Genomic DNA, 17,350 nt, shown 5'->3' with positions numbered 1-17,350 from the left:
TATCTCTGGGATTCATTCAGCTTTCTTACCTATTATATGAGAAGATGTCTAAGGTTTCCTAGACTTCTAGGATTCTATAATCCTACTCCTTGTAAATGTATTATACATTTAAGATAAATGCAGACTTCAAAGTTCTTCCCCCATAAAAAAATTTGAAGCATTAGTTGGGTCATTTGCAATAAGACAAACACCACCAATATTTGGGAAGTACTAAAAGAGCCATTTTTTATATGCCTGTTATAAAACAAAGAGACATAAAGTGTTCTGACAAATCTTTTTAAATGCATTATAGGAAGTTAAAACCTGACAATTCAGATTATATCAAAAATACTTCTTAAATTAACAAATTTGATGGGCTTACCCATTGGAAGGGTAAAATTATGTGGAGGGAACAGAGATAGACTATAGGATCAAGTTGCACGAAACAAACACCTTTTTAATTTTTCACATCTCAAAGTTCTCCTTAGATTTTGAATCTATATGCTAAGACTGAAAATATTCCAATGGACAAAATAACCTGGAGACTAGATGAACTTTGATAAATTTACTACCAGACTGAGATCATGAGGCTACACAACCTTAATTCATACACTTGCAAAATCAGGCACTACCATTTGTTTCCTTGGTGCTCAATCATGACTGCTCTTTTCAATGCACCACCCTTCTGCCCTCCCAGGTTAAATGGGAGGAAATATAACCCAGGGTTTTCTTACTAATTCTAACTCTTACTAATTCTAAAATTAAATGGTTACATTATTTTAAATCTCATAGAATTCATTCAACAAATACGTCCTAGGCACTGTTCAAGGCATTAGAGATTCAGTGGAAACAAAAACATTAGATTTTGCTCTAGTATTTGTTTCAGACACTACTATTTCCACTAATAATGATAAAAGTAATAATAACCACCTTTTATTGAGCACCTACAGTAGGCCAGCACTTTGCCAGGCTGTCTACATATTATCTCGCTTAATTTTTACAACAAATCTCTATACAGGTATCATTATTCTCATTTTACAAATGAGAAAAGGGAAGTTCAGAGAATTTCTCCAAGATCAGATAGCTTGTAAATGCTATTTAAGTTAGAATTCAAGCCCTCATGGTTTTTCTTTAAAGTCATGTTCTTTCCAATGTACTATGCTACAGATAAGAAACTGAGAAATACTGATAGTTGGTATGGATAGAGAGCTCTAGAGGTTTAAATTGTCTACAAAGAGATGGAATGAGCCAGTGAATAAAAATGTATAGGGAAAAAAAAAGGTTAAAGAAAATAAAGTCTATTTTTCACTCTCCTGTGGTTCTTTGGTAGCACAGTGCCTAAGGCATCTGACTGCTAACCAGAAGGCTGATGTTCAAACACACTAGCCACTCTGTGGAAGCAAGACTGGGCAGTCTACTTCCATAAAGATTTACCACCTCGGAAACCCAATGGGGGTCACTATGAGTCAGAATTGACTTGAGGACAGTGGGTTTGTTTGTTTGTTTGGTGGTTCTCATTGTTTCAGAAGACCTGAAGGTGAGACTACTACTGCCTCTAGTTGGCAGTCTTCAGTTCCTTTCAAATGTGATGAAGTTTTTCTGAAGGCTGCAAAGATAGATCCCACAATTATATGTAAAAAAATATGGCAATATAAATTTGAGTGTCAAAGGATGAGCCATGTGGTTTGTTATCATTGCTTTTGAGAAGTTAAAAATGCCCTTGTTATATACTGTTAATGCCTGCATAAGTGAGTAAGCAACTACTTATGCCATTGCTTTTAAGATAGTGTTTCAAGTTAAGTATACCAAAAATTAAATGTATGGCAGTTTGAGACTATAATTTTATTCCAGCTTGCAGATGAATGAAGATGTAATGCTTTAAAAGGATATCTATTTGTTGGAGTGGTAGATGGAATACATTTAAACTGGCTTAATATTTTAATCACACATTTCCATTTAGTGAAATGAGCTTGAACCACTGCAGAAACAGAGCCAGAGTGTGCCCTCACCTCTCTCTCTTGCTGATGTGGAGGTCCTTTTTCATGTCTTTGTTTCATCCCACATGGACTAGTATGCCCCTTTTGTTGGCCTCCCAGTCCCTGCACGCACAATTAACAGACTTAAGCTCGTATACCACGGTCCCACAGAGACTCCGCAAGGCACCAGAAGGGAGAGCATGCACGTAACTAGACCTAGATCCTGTAGGCATTGGCTGAGGGATTCCCAAACAGCTTCAAGGAGCTGATCACTATTAATCTTTTTGAAACTTGATTCAAGATACTTCCTCCACTCTTTGCTCCCATTCCCACCCATTCCCACTGTTACAATTACTGCCAGTACTAAAAGCTTTATTAATATATCACTCTAAATTACTAGTGTTTCAGCCACTCAGATAAAGGGACGTCGCTTTCTGCCAGTATTGAAACTCCTCCTCTTTCCTCTTTGTTAGCCTATTACGGCACTTAGTTCAATGTCAGCAGAATTACATTATTTTGATATTTATCATTTTTGTAACACAATTTCTCTAGTAAATGATTTCATCTTGAATTGTTTCCAATTAGATGCATACTTCAATATAAAACCAAAAAAACCCCAACTCATTGTCATCGAGTCCAATCCGACTCGTGGTGACCCCTATTGGGTTTCCAAGGCTGCAAATCTTTATAGAAGTAGATCGCTCCCTCTTCTTTCCATGGAGCAGCTGGTGAGTTTGAACCACTGACCTGGGTAGCAGACAATTGCCTTATCCACTACACCACCAGAGCTCTTCAATATAGTCAGTGCATAATAGGGGCTGACTTATTTATTATTATTAAATACATTTTTATTCAAAACTCAGCTCAGTCTTATTATATCTTCCAAGTGTTTCCTTATACTAATATCTTTCTCTAAATTGCAATGACAATAGAGCTTTATAACATATGATTTGCTTTTCCAAAATCATAGGAAAAGTGATTTTTGGGGAAGAAAAAACTAACAAACGTCTTTAAACAATGAAATTAAACTTGGGTTAAGTGGCCTATGAAGTCCAGTTTTTCTTTGTCATTGGAAGTGATGCATTATACCGAGTGGCTGAAACCTGAGGACTATGTATAAAACTTACACATTTGGTTTTCTGAATAAGCAAAACTTTACATGTAGACTTAAATGTTAACATTATCTATAAAAATATCAAGATTTGGCTAAGAAATAAAATGGACATGCTAAAAATTGTGTCAACACCTCTTACAAATGAGTAGTAATTTCTAGTAGTAATTTATCAGCTTACTTAGATGAGAGGGAAAAAGCTTACCTTGCTAAAATCAACGGTGCTGTTTTCTCTGCTCACATCGTTTTTGTTTTCAACACAAGCTGGAGCAGATTGAGGTGACACCACCTGACCTGCTAAAAGAGATATTATTACAGAATACAAACAATTACTTACATAATTCTAGGCCTACTGAGTGAAATATAAATTTCAATTAAACTAGACCAACAGGTTTCTTATCAAGTTTATGATGTAAGCATGAAGGGTCAATATAAATAGATTTTTATCAATGCAAAAATTCTCACTTATCAGTTAAAGATAGAAATGGGAGAATTCAGTCAAGAAATTTTCAATCAAGTCTCAGATTTAAACTCAAACTACCAGGTTATTCTCCATTAAGGAAGATCATCTAGAAAAAAATTCAAATCTAATCATAGTTTTGAGATATCACTGATTTCTAAATTTCAGTCAAAACTAATGATGTACTTTTTAAAAAAAGAGAGAAGATAGAAATCTATTATGATTTAAGCTCAGACTAAAGATTTTAAAACATAAAGCTTAAAAAAAAGGATGAATATTTATTCTGAAAGTTCACAGCATATTTCTATCTTCTATTGCACCTAAAACAGTAGTGAGAAAAAGTTCTTTGATAATTGGTTTTGGAGATTCCTAAAAGAGAGGCTCAAGGAGTCCTTCAGTGGCTCAAAGGGTTAAGCACTGCCCTATTAACCTAAATATTACTGGTTCAAACCCACCCAGAGAGGCCTCGGAGGTAAGACCAGGAAATCTTCCAAAAAGTCACAGCCTTGAAAACCCTATGGAACAATTCTATTCTGCACACATGGGTCACCATGAGTCAAAACTGACTTGACAACAACCACTACCATCACCAACATACGAGAGGTTCAGTGTCTCTGGGTGACCTAAATAGTTAACTGAAAGGTAAGCAGTTCAAGACCATCCAGGGGTACCTCCCAAGAAAAGATCTACCAAAAAATCAGTCATTGAAAACACTATGGAACACAGTTCTACTAGAACACACTTGGCGACATCATAAGTCAAAATCAACTCCAAGGAAATTTTTTTAAAAAAATTTTATTTGACAGATTCAGTTAGAAATACCTTTACCTCACACAGTATAAACATTGTGAATATGATTTTATGTCTGTCATTACTCAATGGTGTAAGCATACTGATGTTGGTCTGCACAAGAAAATATCAATAAACTTGAAACATATTGTTGTTGTTGTTATGTGCCATCGAGTCGGACCTGACTCATAGCGACCCCTCCTTGGGTTTCCAAGGCAGTATCACTACGGAAGTAGGATTGCCCAACCTTCCTTCCGAGGAGTGGCTGGTGGGTTTGAACCGCCAGCCATCTGGTTAGCAGGCAAGTGTCTTAGCCACTATGCTACCAGAGCTCCCCCCAAACATATTAGTATTCTGTAAATGCTAATGAGCAATGTAATTATTTTATAGTCTTTTCTCCATTACAGAGAAGATAATGATACTACTTAGTTGACATCAGAGCTAGGAATGGGACAATGTTTAATGAAAAAATAAGCCCATTGCCATGGAGTCAATTCCAACTCAGCGACCCTATAGGACAGAGTTGAATTGCCCCATCAGGTTTCCAAAGCTATAAATCTTTATGGAAGCAGACTTTCCCATCTTTGTCCTCTGGAGTGGCAGTGACCTTTTGGTTAGCAGCTGAATGCCTTAACCACTGTGCTACCAAAGCTTCTTTAATGGCTAGTAAAAGTTAATGAAAATTCCATTGTTCACTTAATTTGAAACATTCTTTGCAATCATAGTCACCTGAAATCTGTCTATATTTAGCAAATAACTGATAAAATGAATGAGGTTTACTTAATTTCATATGTATCCCTGTTCTTCCCTAACCTCTTATCATCCTCTCTTGACAACTTAACTTTGAAATCGTGACCGTATATATGATTGCAACTCAGTGGCTCCAAAGTTCTGCTCTTCTGATTCCCATCAGTCTTAGACATCGAGAATATCCTTCTTTCTTAGCTCTTCTCTCTACCTAAGTCCCAACTTGATTCAAAGTTCACCTTAAGTCTTACCTCCAACTACTGGCAATCTCTACTTATCTAGACTTCTCTAAACTTTTAGTGAAGGAGCAAATAAACCTTTTCTTTGAATTCTTTACAGAAAACCCATTCATTCTTTGCTACCTACAAATTACCAAGTATGATTAATAAGTCTAATTATTTACTTTCAAATATTGCTATAATTTTGATGTTTAGACCTCCAAGTCTCTCAAATAGGGGTGGTAAATTAATAGGTATAATTTTTTTTGGTTTAAAATTGTTCTGTTGCCAGAAAGTAAGAGCCTTAGGACTCTTTTAGAGCTTAAATATTTCTCCTTTTTAGCTAAGCAAAGTAGAATACTACATTTTGTGAAGATAAAATAAAATGACTTTTTAAAGCAAATTCACCTCAAACTATGCACAAAATTTCTTATTACAGTATATTCCAGGGAAATGTACACACTTCACAGAAATGTCAGACTTAACTGCATAAATTATTTTTATTCTCCCATTTCTAACTGCAATGTGCAACTATGACTGTGAACTGTTCATTAGCAGCCATTCAAGTTACCATTCTCAAAGTAATAACTGTAATATTTTTTTAAAAAAAACCTTTTATGTAATGAATTTGTGCTACTAACAGATGTCTTCAATCACCAGTTTCACATCATTTCTCCATATTTCCATGAGTTAGAACATTAGATATATTTAAACCTAAATTTACTGAATGTTCTGTAAATTTGAGTGGTAAAATTCAAGGCATGGAAAAATTAATAACTATATGTCTCCTTTTTTACAATATTTTATGAAACAACATGGAAGAATAATTATTTAATTCCACCAGAAAACACACAAAAAAGAGAGTTAACCCAATGCAAAATCATCAACTTTGTATATATTGAGCTAGACAGAAAATATGCTGTAACTTAAAATTTTAAGAAATTGAATAGCCTATGTTTTCATTTGTATACTTTAAGCAGAACATTTCATAAATTACCTTCAGGTCCTGTAATATATTTATAATATTATCACTTGTATTTCCTCTTATAAATATTTTAATATTTATTGTTCTATGCTATTCTTATTTTAAGATTATTGAAAATTTATGAAATATTACATAATAAAGTTGATAATTGGGAAGATATTTGGATATTTTCATGAATATTTTAAGTGATATTGATAATAACCTCACTAAGAGGGTTTAAACAGTAGGAGACATACTAGATGACTGTAAATTCCATGCTCATTCTAGATTGCAGGTATATGCATAGAATACATGCTAATGCAGGAAAAAAGTATAAGAACTATTGCCTTGTGATATAGGAATACAAACCACAAATTTAGAATCTTTTGTATTTCTGAGATAGTAGTTAAGTATTAGTTGTTGTTGTTGTTGTTATGTGCCATGGAGTTTGCCCTGACTCAAAGCGACCCCTCCTTGGGTTTCCAAGGCAGTATCACTATGGAAGTAGATTGCCCAAACTTCCTTCCGAATAAGTATTAGTAGAAAATATTAATAAATTTTTTAGTCACATTAAAAAGTGCTGTAAAGTTTGAAAAGCATTCCAAATCTTGATATTATTTTTAAATATGTACATTATTTGTAAAAATGAAACAATGCACACTAAATGTGTATATTTCCAAGGCAGTTTCTGAAAACTTGATAAGATACAGAAAAGTATACATTATTAAAAAGTTAAGCTAACGAGTATAGCTTGAGTTATTTTAAAAAAACAAATGTGTGTGTTATTGAGTCGATTCTGATTCATAGGAGCCCTGGTGGCACAATGAATCCACCAGCCACTTCATGGGAGAAAAGACTTGGTGGTCCTTTTGTCCCTCCTGTGAACATTACAGCCTAGGAAAACCTATGGGGGCCATTCTACCCTGTCCCATACGGTCACTGTGAATTTTTTTTTTTTTTAAGCTAATTCTAAATTAAACTTAAAATTTTATTTAATTATTTGCTATGTATACAGATAAAATCTACACATGGATTATAATCCATAGAACTACTGGAAACTTCATAAATTTTTACAGTTCTGCTACCAGTTATAATCTTTGTTCCATTAAAGTAGAGATTTCTTTAGTTTATTTCAATCATTTATGCCTTTAAGAAAATGATGAGGGGTTTGGATTTCACAATGAATTCCATTAACTTAAATACTATTACATAAGAAAAGTCAGTAAATTGGGGTTTTGAAATGGTATTCCTTATTTTCTTGCTGCTGTCTATTCCAAAGAAATAACAGTACATAGAACAACAATTTTTAGGCACAGGACTTTACTTTCAGCTAATAGTGAATGTGTTTCCTAATAGAACAATGAAGAATTTCCTCCTCCCAGACAAAAGAGTGTAAATTTAGGATTTAGCTTTCATGCATATGTGTGGAAAGTTTATAAAAACTAATTGTTTATGGTAATTTTTCTAATTGCTACACCACAATGCTTGCAAACATAAATATTTTTGTCTGCTTCTTTATATAACGTTCACTTTGCCCACTAATGATTGTCCCTATCAATATTTCCCATAAGTGAATATCACTACAATGTTTAATACACGTTATTATAATATCTAAATACTTTAGAGGTATGAAGATATCTATTTACAGACTGGCAAAATAGATTAAAAGACATATGTTAACTCAGTAACATTATGTTCAAGATAATTATTCAAAAAATGGTTATTCAAAAAGTTAGTATTAATTGGTAATTGTCCATGACTATTTCAATGTAAATGTTTAGAAAAAAACCTACCATCATCCTTTATTTACCTCATAGATTTTATTTTTTGACCTATTAAATTCAGAGTTCTCCATCCTAAATCCAAAATTCTAATATTTATTATCCATTTTTCAATTAAACTACATATTATGCAGTATTCATTGAAGCATCTACTTGAATTCATTTTTTTGAGTCATGAACTCATTTTCTTTTAGATAACCATGTAATATTCATTTATCAATTACATAGAAAATTATTATAAATCACACATTTTTCTAGGACAAATCATGAAGGAAATTTGAGTGACTACTAACTAGAAAAAGGAAGCTTTGCTTATTTGCTTGTTACATCGTACATTTTTCCTGAAAGACATTGTGAGAGTGACCAAGTCATTTCATTCCTCAAAAAGTTGAAAGGAAGAAAATGAGATTACGTCAAATGTACTATTCCATGACTTTAAATAATTAAAAGAGTCTTTAAAAAGCAACCATTTAAGCATCTCATCAGGGAAACACAACTGTAAATAAGTTCTCAAAAAAAATCTGCTGTATTAACTTACTTAAGTTTCTACCTATAGTTCTCTCTTTAAAATTAAATTATGTACATAAGTATCACAAAACAGCAGCTTTTTAATTTCCATTTGGCCAAATTCCAACCAATAGGAGAATAATATATTGCTTAAGTCTATCATTATTTGATATTGCTTAATCCATTGAAAATCAAGTGTATTAGAAGGAAACTGGGATGAAGACATGGAGGTACATTACTATTAACCTGGAGACCAAGCTGGTTCACACTACCTCAGATACCTTCAACGCATTTAGAGTACCCAAAGGGTAGGAGATGAGGGAGGTACAGAGATGAGATGAGCCTGTTAGAGACAGACACAAGACAGAGCAAAATAAAGAAATATAAAGATGAATGACAAAGTTACATACATGTGTAACAATACAATTATTCATGGGAATAGAAAACATGAAGAAAGAAAGACTAAATATTTAGAAAATGTTGATTAGGTGAGCTACATTTCAAAAACATGAAAGTATTTACATAATTAACTTAGAGAAAAATTAGTATGCCTAAAATAATTAATGTAATATCAGAAATAACAAATTTAAACATATCATACCAGAACTATTTTTGCTGTTAAGATTTAGTCTGACATAAAAAACCTTGACATGCAAACATTTAGTAACAATACTTCTGAACAGACTCATCAGTTGGGTCAAAAATATCATCTTGATTTTTTTTGGGAACAAGTGAAAAAGATCATCTTTATAAAACAATATTTAATTCTATCATCTACATGAATTTTTTAATATGCTTGCTCTCAGTGATTCTGATATTCTATTTTTTTTCTTCAAAGGTAACACATTTAAGAGATAATTTTTAAACTCTTGGCATCTTATTTATTAGCCCACCATGTTTAAAAACAAGACATAAAAACAGTATCCATCTGAAAAGAAAAAGTATAACATTGTAAAAGAAGTGGTTATGAAACAACCAGACTGATTTCCAAAAACTAGAAATAAAAATAATTCACAATACAGATGTGTAAATTGCTTTAAGGGTTGGAATTGACCCAATCTACAAAGTCAACTCATATCCCATCCCTCCAAATCTAAATGTTTTCTGGTAACTTATGGCTTTGAACAGTGGGTCAGAGACCTGCTCTATAACTCCTTTTGAAGTTGTAAATAAAAAGGACACCTTGGAAGTATTCAGATTAAAAAACAAAAAACAAAAAACACCAAACTCACTGCCATGAAGTCAAATCTGACTCATGGCGACCCTTCCTTGGGTTTCTGAGGTGCTATCGCCAAGGATCTAGATTGCCCAACCTTCCTTCCGAGGAGTGGCTGGTGGGTTTGAACCACCAGCCTTTTGGTTAGCAGTCAAATGCCTGGGCACTACGCCACCAGAATTCAGATTAGGAGGGAGAAAAGATATGTGGGGGAAAAGGAACGAAGTTAGAAATCATTAGTAAGGAAGGACAGAGTGCAGTGAAGATATACTGTACCTAAGGAAATTAAGAGCTCTTAGTTATTTTAAAAAAGATAAAAGTTATCACAAACATAATTATATTTTATAATAGACTGATAATTCAAATGCCTAAAATATTGAATACATGAAAAAATGATAAATACATAAATAAATTGGTATTTTTTTTGCTCTCTAGATCATTTAACATAAAGGACTTATTTTTATATTTAGAAAATCTAGTTTCAAAGGAATTATTTGAATATTCTTGAGATGTATCTTTTGAATACTTTCCACTCATATCCTTTTCAGAGTCCTAATGTCAAAGTAGATACTATTTTTCTATTATTTTTGCTGTTGTTTTGCCAAATGTAACTGTCACTTTTTATTGAAACATCAGAATCAGGCATTTAATTCTCACAGTTTTGATGCTTAATGAAAAGTGAAAGTTAAACACAGCATGGTGGCATTAAAAATGCATGGTGAATCCATAGCATCCTTCATCTTAGCTCTGAAGAGAATGTGCAGAATACCAAGAAAAAAAAAAATTATACAAGTAAAGTAAGTGTATTTGGAGGTGAGATTGACAAATTATCACAAATCACTAAAACGGTATAAACAGAAGAGTGTGGACTCGGGGAGGAGAGGAGCAAGTAAATACACTATTTTATTAATCTAATCTATAAAACAAGGAAGATCCACACCTGAAATACAGTATTCTAGTGTTTAACCCTTGGGAGAACTACAAGGCAACATCTCAAGTGAATTAAGTAGAAATCTTATTATGTATGACTCAGTTCATTTTTGAGAGAATTTCAATTGTTTTGTCTCCAAAGTAAAAGTGGATGAAACAAGAGGAGGGAACTCATTTCTGTCCATATGCCCAGGAAGTAAAATGTGTTCTCTATTCAAGTTTTTAGGAAAACTTCACTCCATTTAATCCCTATGCTATAACCTTAAAAAAAAAAAATCAATCTTTTTGCATGAAATGCTCTCCTGAGGATATTTTTTTAATACTAAGGATACTATTTCTACTCTTCCAGATGTTTTGAAATCCTTTTGTATCTGTAGCACTGCACACAAAATTTACATCTCTATTACATATTCTAAAACAGAATGTCAAATCTACATTTATGGCTATGAGTTTCGATTTGTTTGTTTACCTAGTATTTGTCAGTTTTTAGAGTTCATAAGTAGATTGAGAACCTTAGTAATAAAGGTCCTTCACACTTTTTTTTTTTACTTCTGGGTAGAAAATTTATTTCTAAATTGGTAAAATCTATACATATTTTCAGAATTCTTAACACACATAATTATGCAAAGTGTGTGAGGAAGCAAAACAGAGTCACAAGGAGGTGTTATAAGCCTGAGCTTAGAAAACCATTTTGACAGCATACCCTACAACAATACTTAATTGGATATATGAATCTTATTAGAAATGTTTCCAAGTTTTTATTACTGTAACGTATGCCTCAAAGATTTATATGTGTTCAGATAAAGGCTGATTGTACAGATGGTGACAGAATCACTCAGAATCTAGTTTTCAGAAAAACTAAGCAATTGCTTGAATAAGACAAATAAGCTCTCAGAAGACCTTATATTTATATGAATCTATATGTAGACTTATGATTCATAGCTATAATTCTATCATCTCATCTTATATTTAACAGAAGTTTAGAACAGTAACAATGACTAGAGCTATATGAGATTATAACAAATGTTTGATTGAGTAAATTAGTACCATCCTCCTCCCCCTGCCAAAAATAGAAAAATTGTTTGTATAATAAATAGTATCCCCAATGAAATTTGGGGTGTAAATGATAACTAATTCTCAATCCAAGATCCTTTCCTTTGAATAAATATATATCTTTCTTATAGATATATTTTTTATTGTCTGATTTCCAGTAAAAATGAAATAGCAAACATTTAAAATGTGATTGCATTAATAAAGAATTACTTCAATAGTGTATTTTAATAAGTTTTTTGGAACCTTGTAGACATAAGCCCATCATCAGAATGAGTTAATATCTGTGTCTGTTTTCTTAACATCACCATATCAAAGAAATAAATACTAGCATTGTAAGCATAAAAAAGCACTGCATTTATAATGTCTCTCAGAATATAGACACTTCAAGTTGTGATTTTTTATGTATCATATCTTTAAAGCAAATTGTGATTTAGAATATGAATATATTTTCAATATATGATGTGATTCAAAGCAAGTTAGACACCCTCAAAATGTTCAGTGAAATCTACAAATACAAATTGGTATATATCATAAAGTAATCATAACATTTTAGTGAATCATAACATCTTAGTGAACTTCACACATGAATAACTAGAGACTTTTCTATATAACAACAATGGCTAACATCCAAGCATTGCAAGGTCTTAAATATCAAATGAGTATTTCAATTTTTTTCCCCATTAAGAACTTGTTCTATATTCTGAAACAAAGTACACCTAATTACCTTTATCTGGTTATAAAATAATTTCTTCTATATGTCTGTGTGTACTGATTGAATAGTCTGAAAACTGGTAGAAATTCCCAAATAAAGCAAAGTTTGTAGCTGTAGCAGACTCATTTTCATGCATTTGTAAGGCATCTTTGAAGCTTTTGAAAACAGGAATGAAATGATATAACATATTCCATGTAAATATCATGGCCAGTGGTGAAAATCAGTTTTTTCTAGCAAGGCATTGAAAAAGACTTTGCATTAACCGTTTTTTTGAACTGGGAACTTTTATAGCTGATGGAATTTTAACAACGTTTTATCATCCTCATGATAAATTCACTTTCCTGAGTGGGACTAATGAAAAAGATGGATGGTAATATATTTCTAAGCAACTCCTTTAGAGTGAATTATAAAGGGCCAAATGAGTACAAGGAAAGAATGAAAAATACAGGAAGGATAAAACAGTGTGGCACCAACCACAGGAATAAGTCATGACTGATAGAAAGCGATGAAGGTCATCTACACTGGCATATGAAGATGGTGAGTGGGGTGGATTCCGTAGATGCTTAAGATGCCACACTGCAAAAAGTAATGAGCTCATGTACTAGAAATTAGGCTTAATACATGGAAGGCCACAAGAAATGCACTGGCTGGTGTTTCAATTATTATCTCTAATGGAATTCTTTGACCATGAACAACATAAATCATTATCTTTTCCCTACAAAAACCAAATGGTGATTCTTATTCATTTTAACCAAAGTACAATAAATAACAAAAGTCAAACCCTTGCTTGGGATTCTCAAGCTGTAAAAAGAGACTAAGACCTTGCTTTGGATGCAATAAATTATGAGTTATGTTTGCTGAATTTGAATCCAAAAGTTCATAGTTATGTTTCTTTTGCATTCTTTCATGAGCCTTTCAGGAAACTTAAAATCATTGTTAAAATTTCTAAAATTTGATGCTTAAAAATAAAACTATATATGCATATAAACCTAAGCAATTCCATTATAAAATATGAATTTCAATAAATCATTTTCAAAAAAGAATGTACTGATGGACTTAGAAGCATTTTTCACATTTCAGTGACCTATAACAGACATAAAGAGCACAGTAAAGGAACACTTACCATTTTTATCCATGGAATTTGGTTCTGACTGTTTTTTGCCAATATCAGCAAATGAACGAACAATGGGAATCCTATTGGTTAGTTTTTTCTGATTCTGATGGTGATGCTGTTTCATCAGTGCCTCATGGACTCTGTGACGTACATCTTCATTGAGCTGACCTGAGCTCACTTGTTGGTCAAGGACCATATCTGAAAAAAGGGAAGACAGGAAGAAGATAAACACACCTTTCCTGCTACATGTGCTGGCAGTTAACGACTGAGTGCAAATATGCAAACATAATATTAATATATCTAAATAATATTAATCTTAAAATGTGAATGAATTATTTTAAAGTCTCCAAGCATGGTCTTACAAGTAGAAGTTCATCATCCTTTGAAGAAATGTTATACAAGAAAGAGTTGGACAAATTCTCATTGCAAACCATCCAACATTAAATATGTAACAATGCTACAGAGAATTATTTTTTAAATGGACATAGTTTTATTGAGAAGAAAGTGTTTTATACTCCTCATTAGTCACACCAATGAGAGAACAAAGAGAGAGAAAAAAATAGTTAATGTTTGAAATTGGATAGTGGATTCATACTTATATTTTAATATCATTGTTGTCCCATTTTCTAATAGAGGATAATTTCTTCATGTCCTTTTTAAATTTAGAATTTCATCTGAAAATATGACAGAAGTAGATCTAGGCAGCTATCTGCTTCCTTAAATTAGGAAAATAAAGAATTATTTTACATTGCTACAGAGTTAGCCCTTCCTCAAATGTCCCTTGAAAATGTATTTAGATCTCAAAGGTCCTGTATAACTGAAAAACAAAGAATAAACAATGAGACTTTAGAATGTTATAGTGAAACATTGTCTGATACAGTGCCAGAAGATGGGCCCCTCAGATCAGAAAGCACTCAAAATACCACTGGGGAATAGTGGCCTCCTCAAAGTAGAGTTGACATTAATGACATGGATGGAGTAAAACTTTTGGGACGTCCATTTGCTGATGTGGCATGACTCAAAATGGGAAGAAACAGCTGCAAGTATACATTAATTGGAATGTGGAATGTATGAAGCATGAAATTGGAAGTTGTCAAAAATGAAATAAAGATCAATATCATAGGCATTAGGAAGCTGAAATGGACCGGTTTTGGCCATTTTGAATCATGATCTACTATGCCAGGAATAACAAACTGAAGAGGAATGGTGTGGCATTCATCATCACAAAGAATGTTTCAAAATCTATCTTGAGGTACAACGCTGTCAGTGATAGGATGGTATCCATATGCCTACAAGGAAGACCAGTTAATACTATTATTACTCAAATTTATGCACCAACCACAAAAGCCAAAATGAAGAAATTGAAGATTTTTACCAACTTCTGTGCCTGAAATTGACCAAACATACAATCAAGATGTATTGATTATTATTGGTGATTCAAATGTGAAAGTTGGAAGCAAAGAAGAATCACTGGAAGCTGGAAAATATGGTTTTGGTTATAGAAATGACACTGGACACCACATGACAGATTTTTGCAAGATGAATGACTTCCTAATACTTTTTTTCAACAACATAAACGGCGGCTATACACATGGACCACACTGAATGGAACACACAGGAATCAGATTGACTACATCTGTGGAAGGAGGTGATGGAAAAGCTCAATATCTTCAGCCAAAACAAGGCCAGGAGCTGACTGGAACTGTCCATCAATTGCTCGTATGCAAGTTCAAGTTGAAGCTGAAGACAATTAAAACAAGTTCACAAGAGGAAAAATACGACTGAGAATATCCCACCTGAATTTAGAGACTATCTGAAGAATAGATTTGATGCATTGAACACCAATGACCAAAAACCAGGGGAATTGTGGGATGACATCAAGAACATCCTCCAGAAAGAACGCAAAAGGTCATTAAAAAGACAGGAAAGGGATTGAGTTCCAGTAAGATGGTGGAATAGGCAGACAAACTACACAGACCCTCTTCAACAAAGAAAAGGGGAACAAATTAATACAGATACAGAATTTAATCCTGGATCCTTGAGCTCTGAAAGGAACGATACTGAACTGGACTAAACTTCAACTAGTAAAGAACCTGCATAAAAACATTGAAAAAGGAGACATATGAAACTGCAGTCTGTCAGCAATCCTGATGGCACGGACAGTTTTGATATTGCCAAGTGGTGTTAGGACCTAAGAATTAACCTATAAAATTGGCCCTGCTAGCCAGGGGCTGCATGAAGGACTCCACTGGTGGCTGGTGAATAAAAGGCGAAGCAGCAAGGAGGTAGATGGGCTGAGCTACAGACTTCTTGCTGTCCAGAGGGTTCAGCCATTTTGAATGTTTACAAGTGGTTCTACCATTTTGGATATTTAAAGCAACATCAGTCTCTGAGATTCCAGGGACTTAAGAATAGGCTCCACTTGCTGGGGACCACAAGGACATTCCAGACATGAATGACTGGAAAGGTGCAATATTCCCCTTGTTACTCTTATACCCCCACAACTTCTTGGTGAATGGAGGTACAGCCATTCCTCACTCCCATCCACCTTCTGGGCTGGCAGGAATTCCATCCCAGTCTGTGTGCTGAGATGGAGCCTGGGTGCCCTGCCCCACCCTGCCCATATTTTTCTTTCTTTTTTTTTCCAGTTTGTTTGTTTTTGTCTGTTTTAAAATTATAATTATTATTATTTTTCTTCATTCTTTTTATTATTCTTCTTTATTCTTTCTTTCTCAGGTTATAGTTTTCAGCTTTTTCTCTCTACCCTGTTTCTGGTTCCCATTTTTTTTTTTTTCTTTCTTGTGGTTAACCCCATTCCTTGTTTTTCTTTTTGCATTTTTCCCATTTTTTTCTTTATTATTCTCCTACTCCACCTCTTTTCTCTTATTGTGCCATCCCCAGATGTTGCAGCGTCTCTTTTTTTTTTTCTTTTCTTTTTTTGGTGATTGTTCCTGTGTGTTTATGTGGTGTGCTTTTTGTTTGTTGCTTTTACATTTTTGATGGTTTTTCAATTGTTGTTTTTGTCTAACTGAGTGGGAGACAACAATCATATCCATATAATGCAACCATATCTACACACTCCTGCAGCTCCACTTACTGAGTGAGTGCCACCACTTCATTCTCCACCAACTGGTCAATGATCCATGACCACCAAGAACAGCCTGACTCACCCTTAACTGCTGTTCCCAAACAGTTTACAGAGATCTAAAATCAACAATGTCACAATGTATCAGAGATGACAGATTATCACAGTCCACACAAAGAAGCAAGATAAAGTGGTACAATCAAAGAAGCAGGATATAGACCCAGAACACATCCCTGAGAAAGAAGCAGCATTGGAAATCCCTGATAAGGAATCGAAAGAATTATACTTAGGTATCTTCAGAGGATTGAGAGATAGATCAAGGAAAACACTGACAAAATTAAGGAAAACACAGAAAAACCCTAGAACAATTTCAAGAACAATTTCAAGAAGGGTATTCAGATGACCAACAAATATGAAGAAATCATTAGCCATTAGAGCAATGCAAATCAAAACAACAATGAGATACCAACTTGCCCCAGCACTAATAGCAAAAGGCAACAAGATAGAAAGTAACAAATGCTGACGAGGATGTGGAGAGATTGGGACTCTCATACTCTGCTGGTAGAACTGTCAAATGATACAACCACTGTGGAAGGCAGTACAGCAATTCCTTAAAAAGCTGGAATTAGAAATACCATTTGACCCAGCCATTCCATTACTAGGTATATATCCTAAAGAAGTGAGAGCCAGGACAAGAACAGATACATG

At 33.6% G+C, this 17,350-nt stretch overlaps 1 protein-coding gene across 1 annotated transcript in view; it reads right to left on the bottom strand.

The window, feature by feature from the left end:
• The window catches only part of SLC4A10 (solute carrier family 4 member 10), a 374,905-nt gene that overhangs the window by 139,659 nt on the left and 217,896 nt on the right, over window positions 1–17,350 (bottom strand). Inside the window, exons 6-8 of the mRNA XM_042781073.1 lie at window positions 13,567–13,755; window positions 3,272–3,363; window positions 1,989–2,078 (exon numbers count right to left, since the gene is read on the bottom strand). Coding sequence (XP_042637007.1) covers window positions 1,989–2,078; window positions 3,272–3,363; window positions 13,567–13,755 — 371 coding nt within the window. The remainder of the gene's footprint in view (window positions 1–1,988; window positions 2,079–3,271; window positions 3,364–13,566; window positions 13,756–17,350) is intronic.

The sequence above is a fragment of the Orycteropus afer genome, unplaced genomic scaffold, assembly GCF_000298275.1.
Source record: "Orycteropus afer afer isolate SDZICR_OR568_19922 unplaced genomic scaffold, OryAfe1.0 scaffold00084, whole genome shotgun sequence".
Taxonomy (NCBI): domain Eukaryota; kingdom Metazoa; phylum Chordata; class Mammalia; order Tubulidentata; family Orycteropodidae; genus Orycteropus; species Orycteropus afer.
This window is presented reverse-complemented; position numbering and strand designations above follow the sequence as displayed.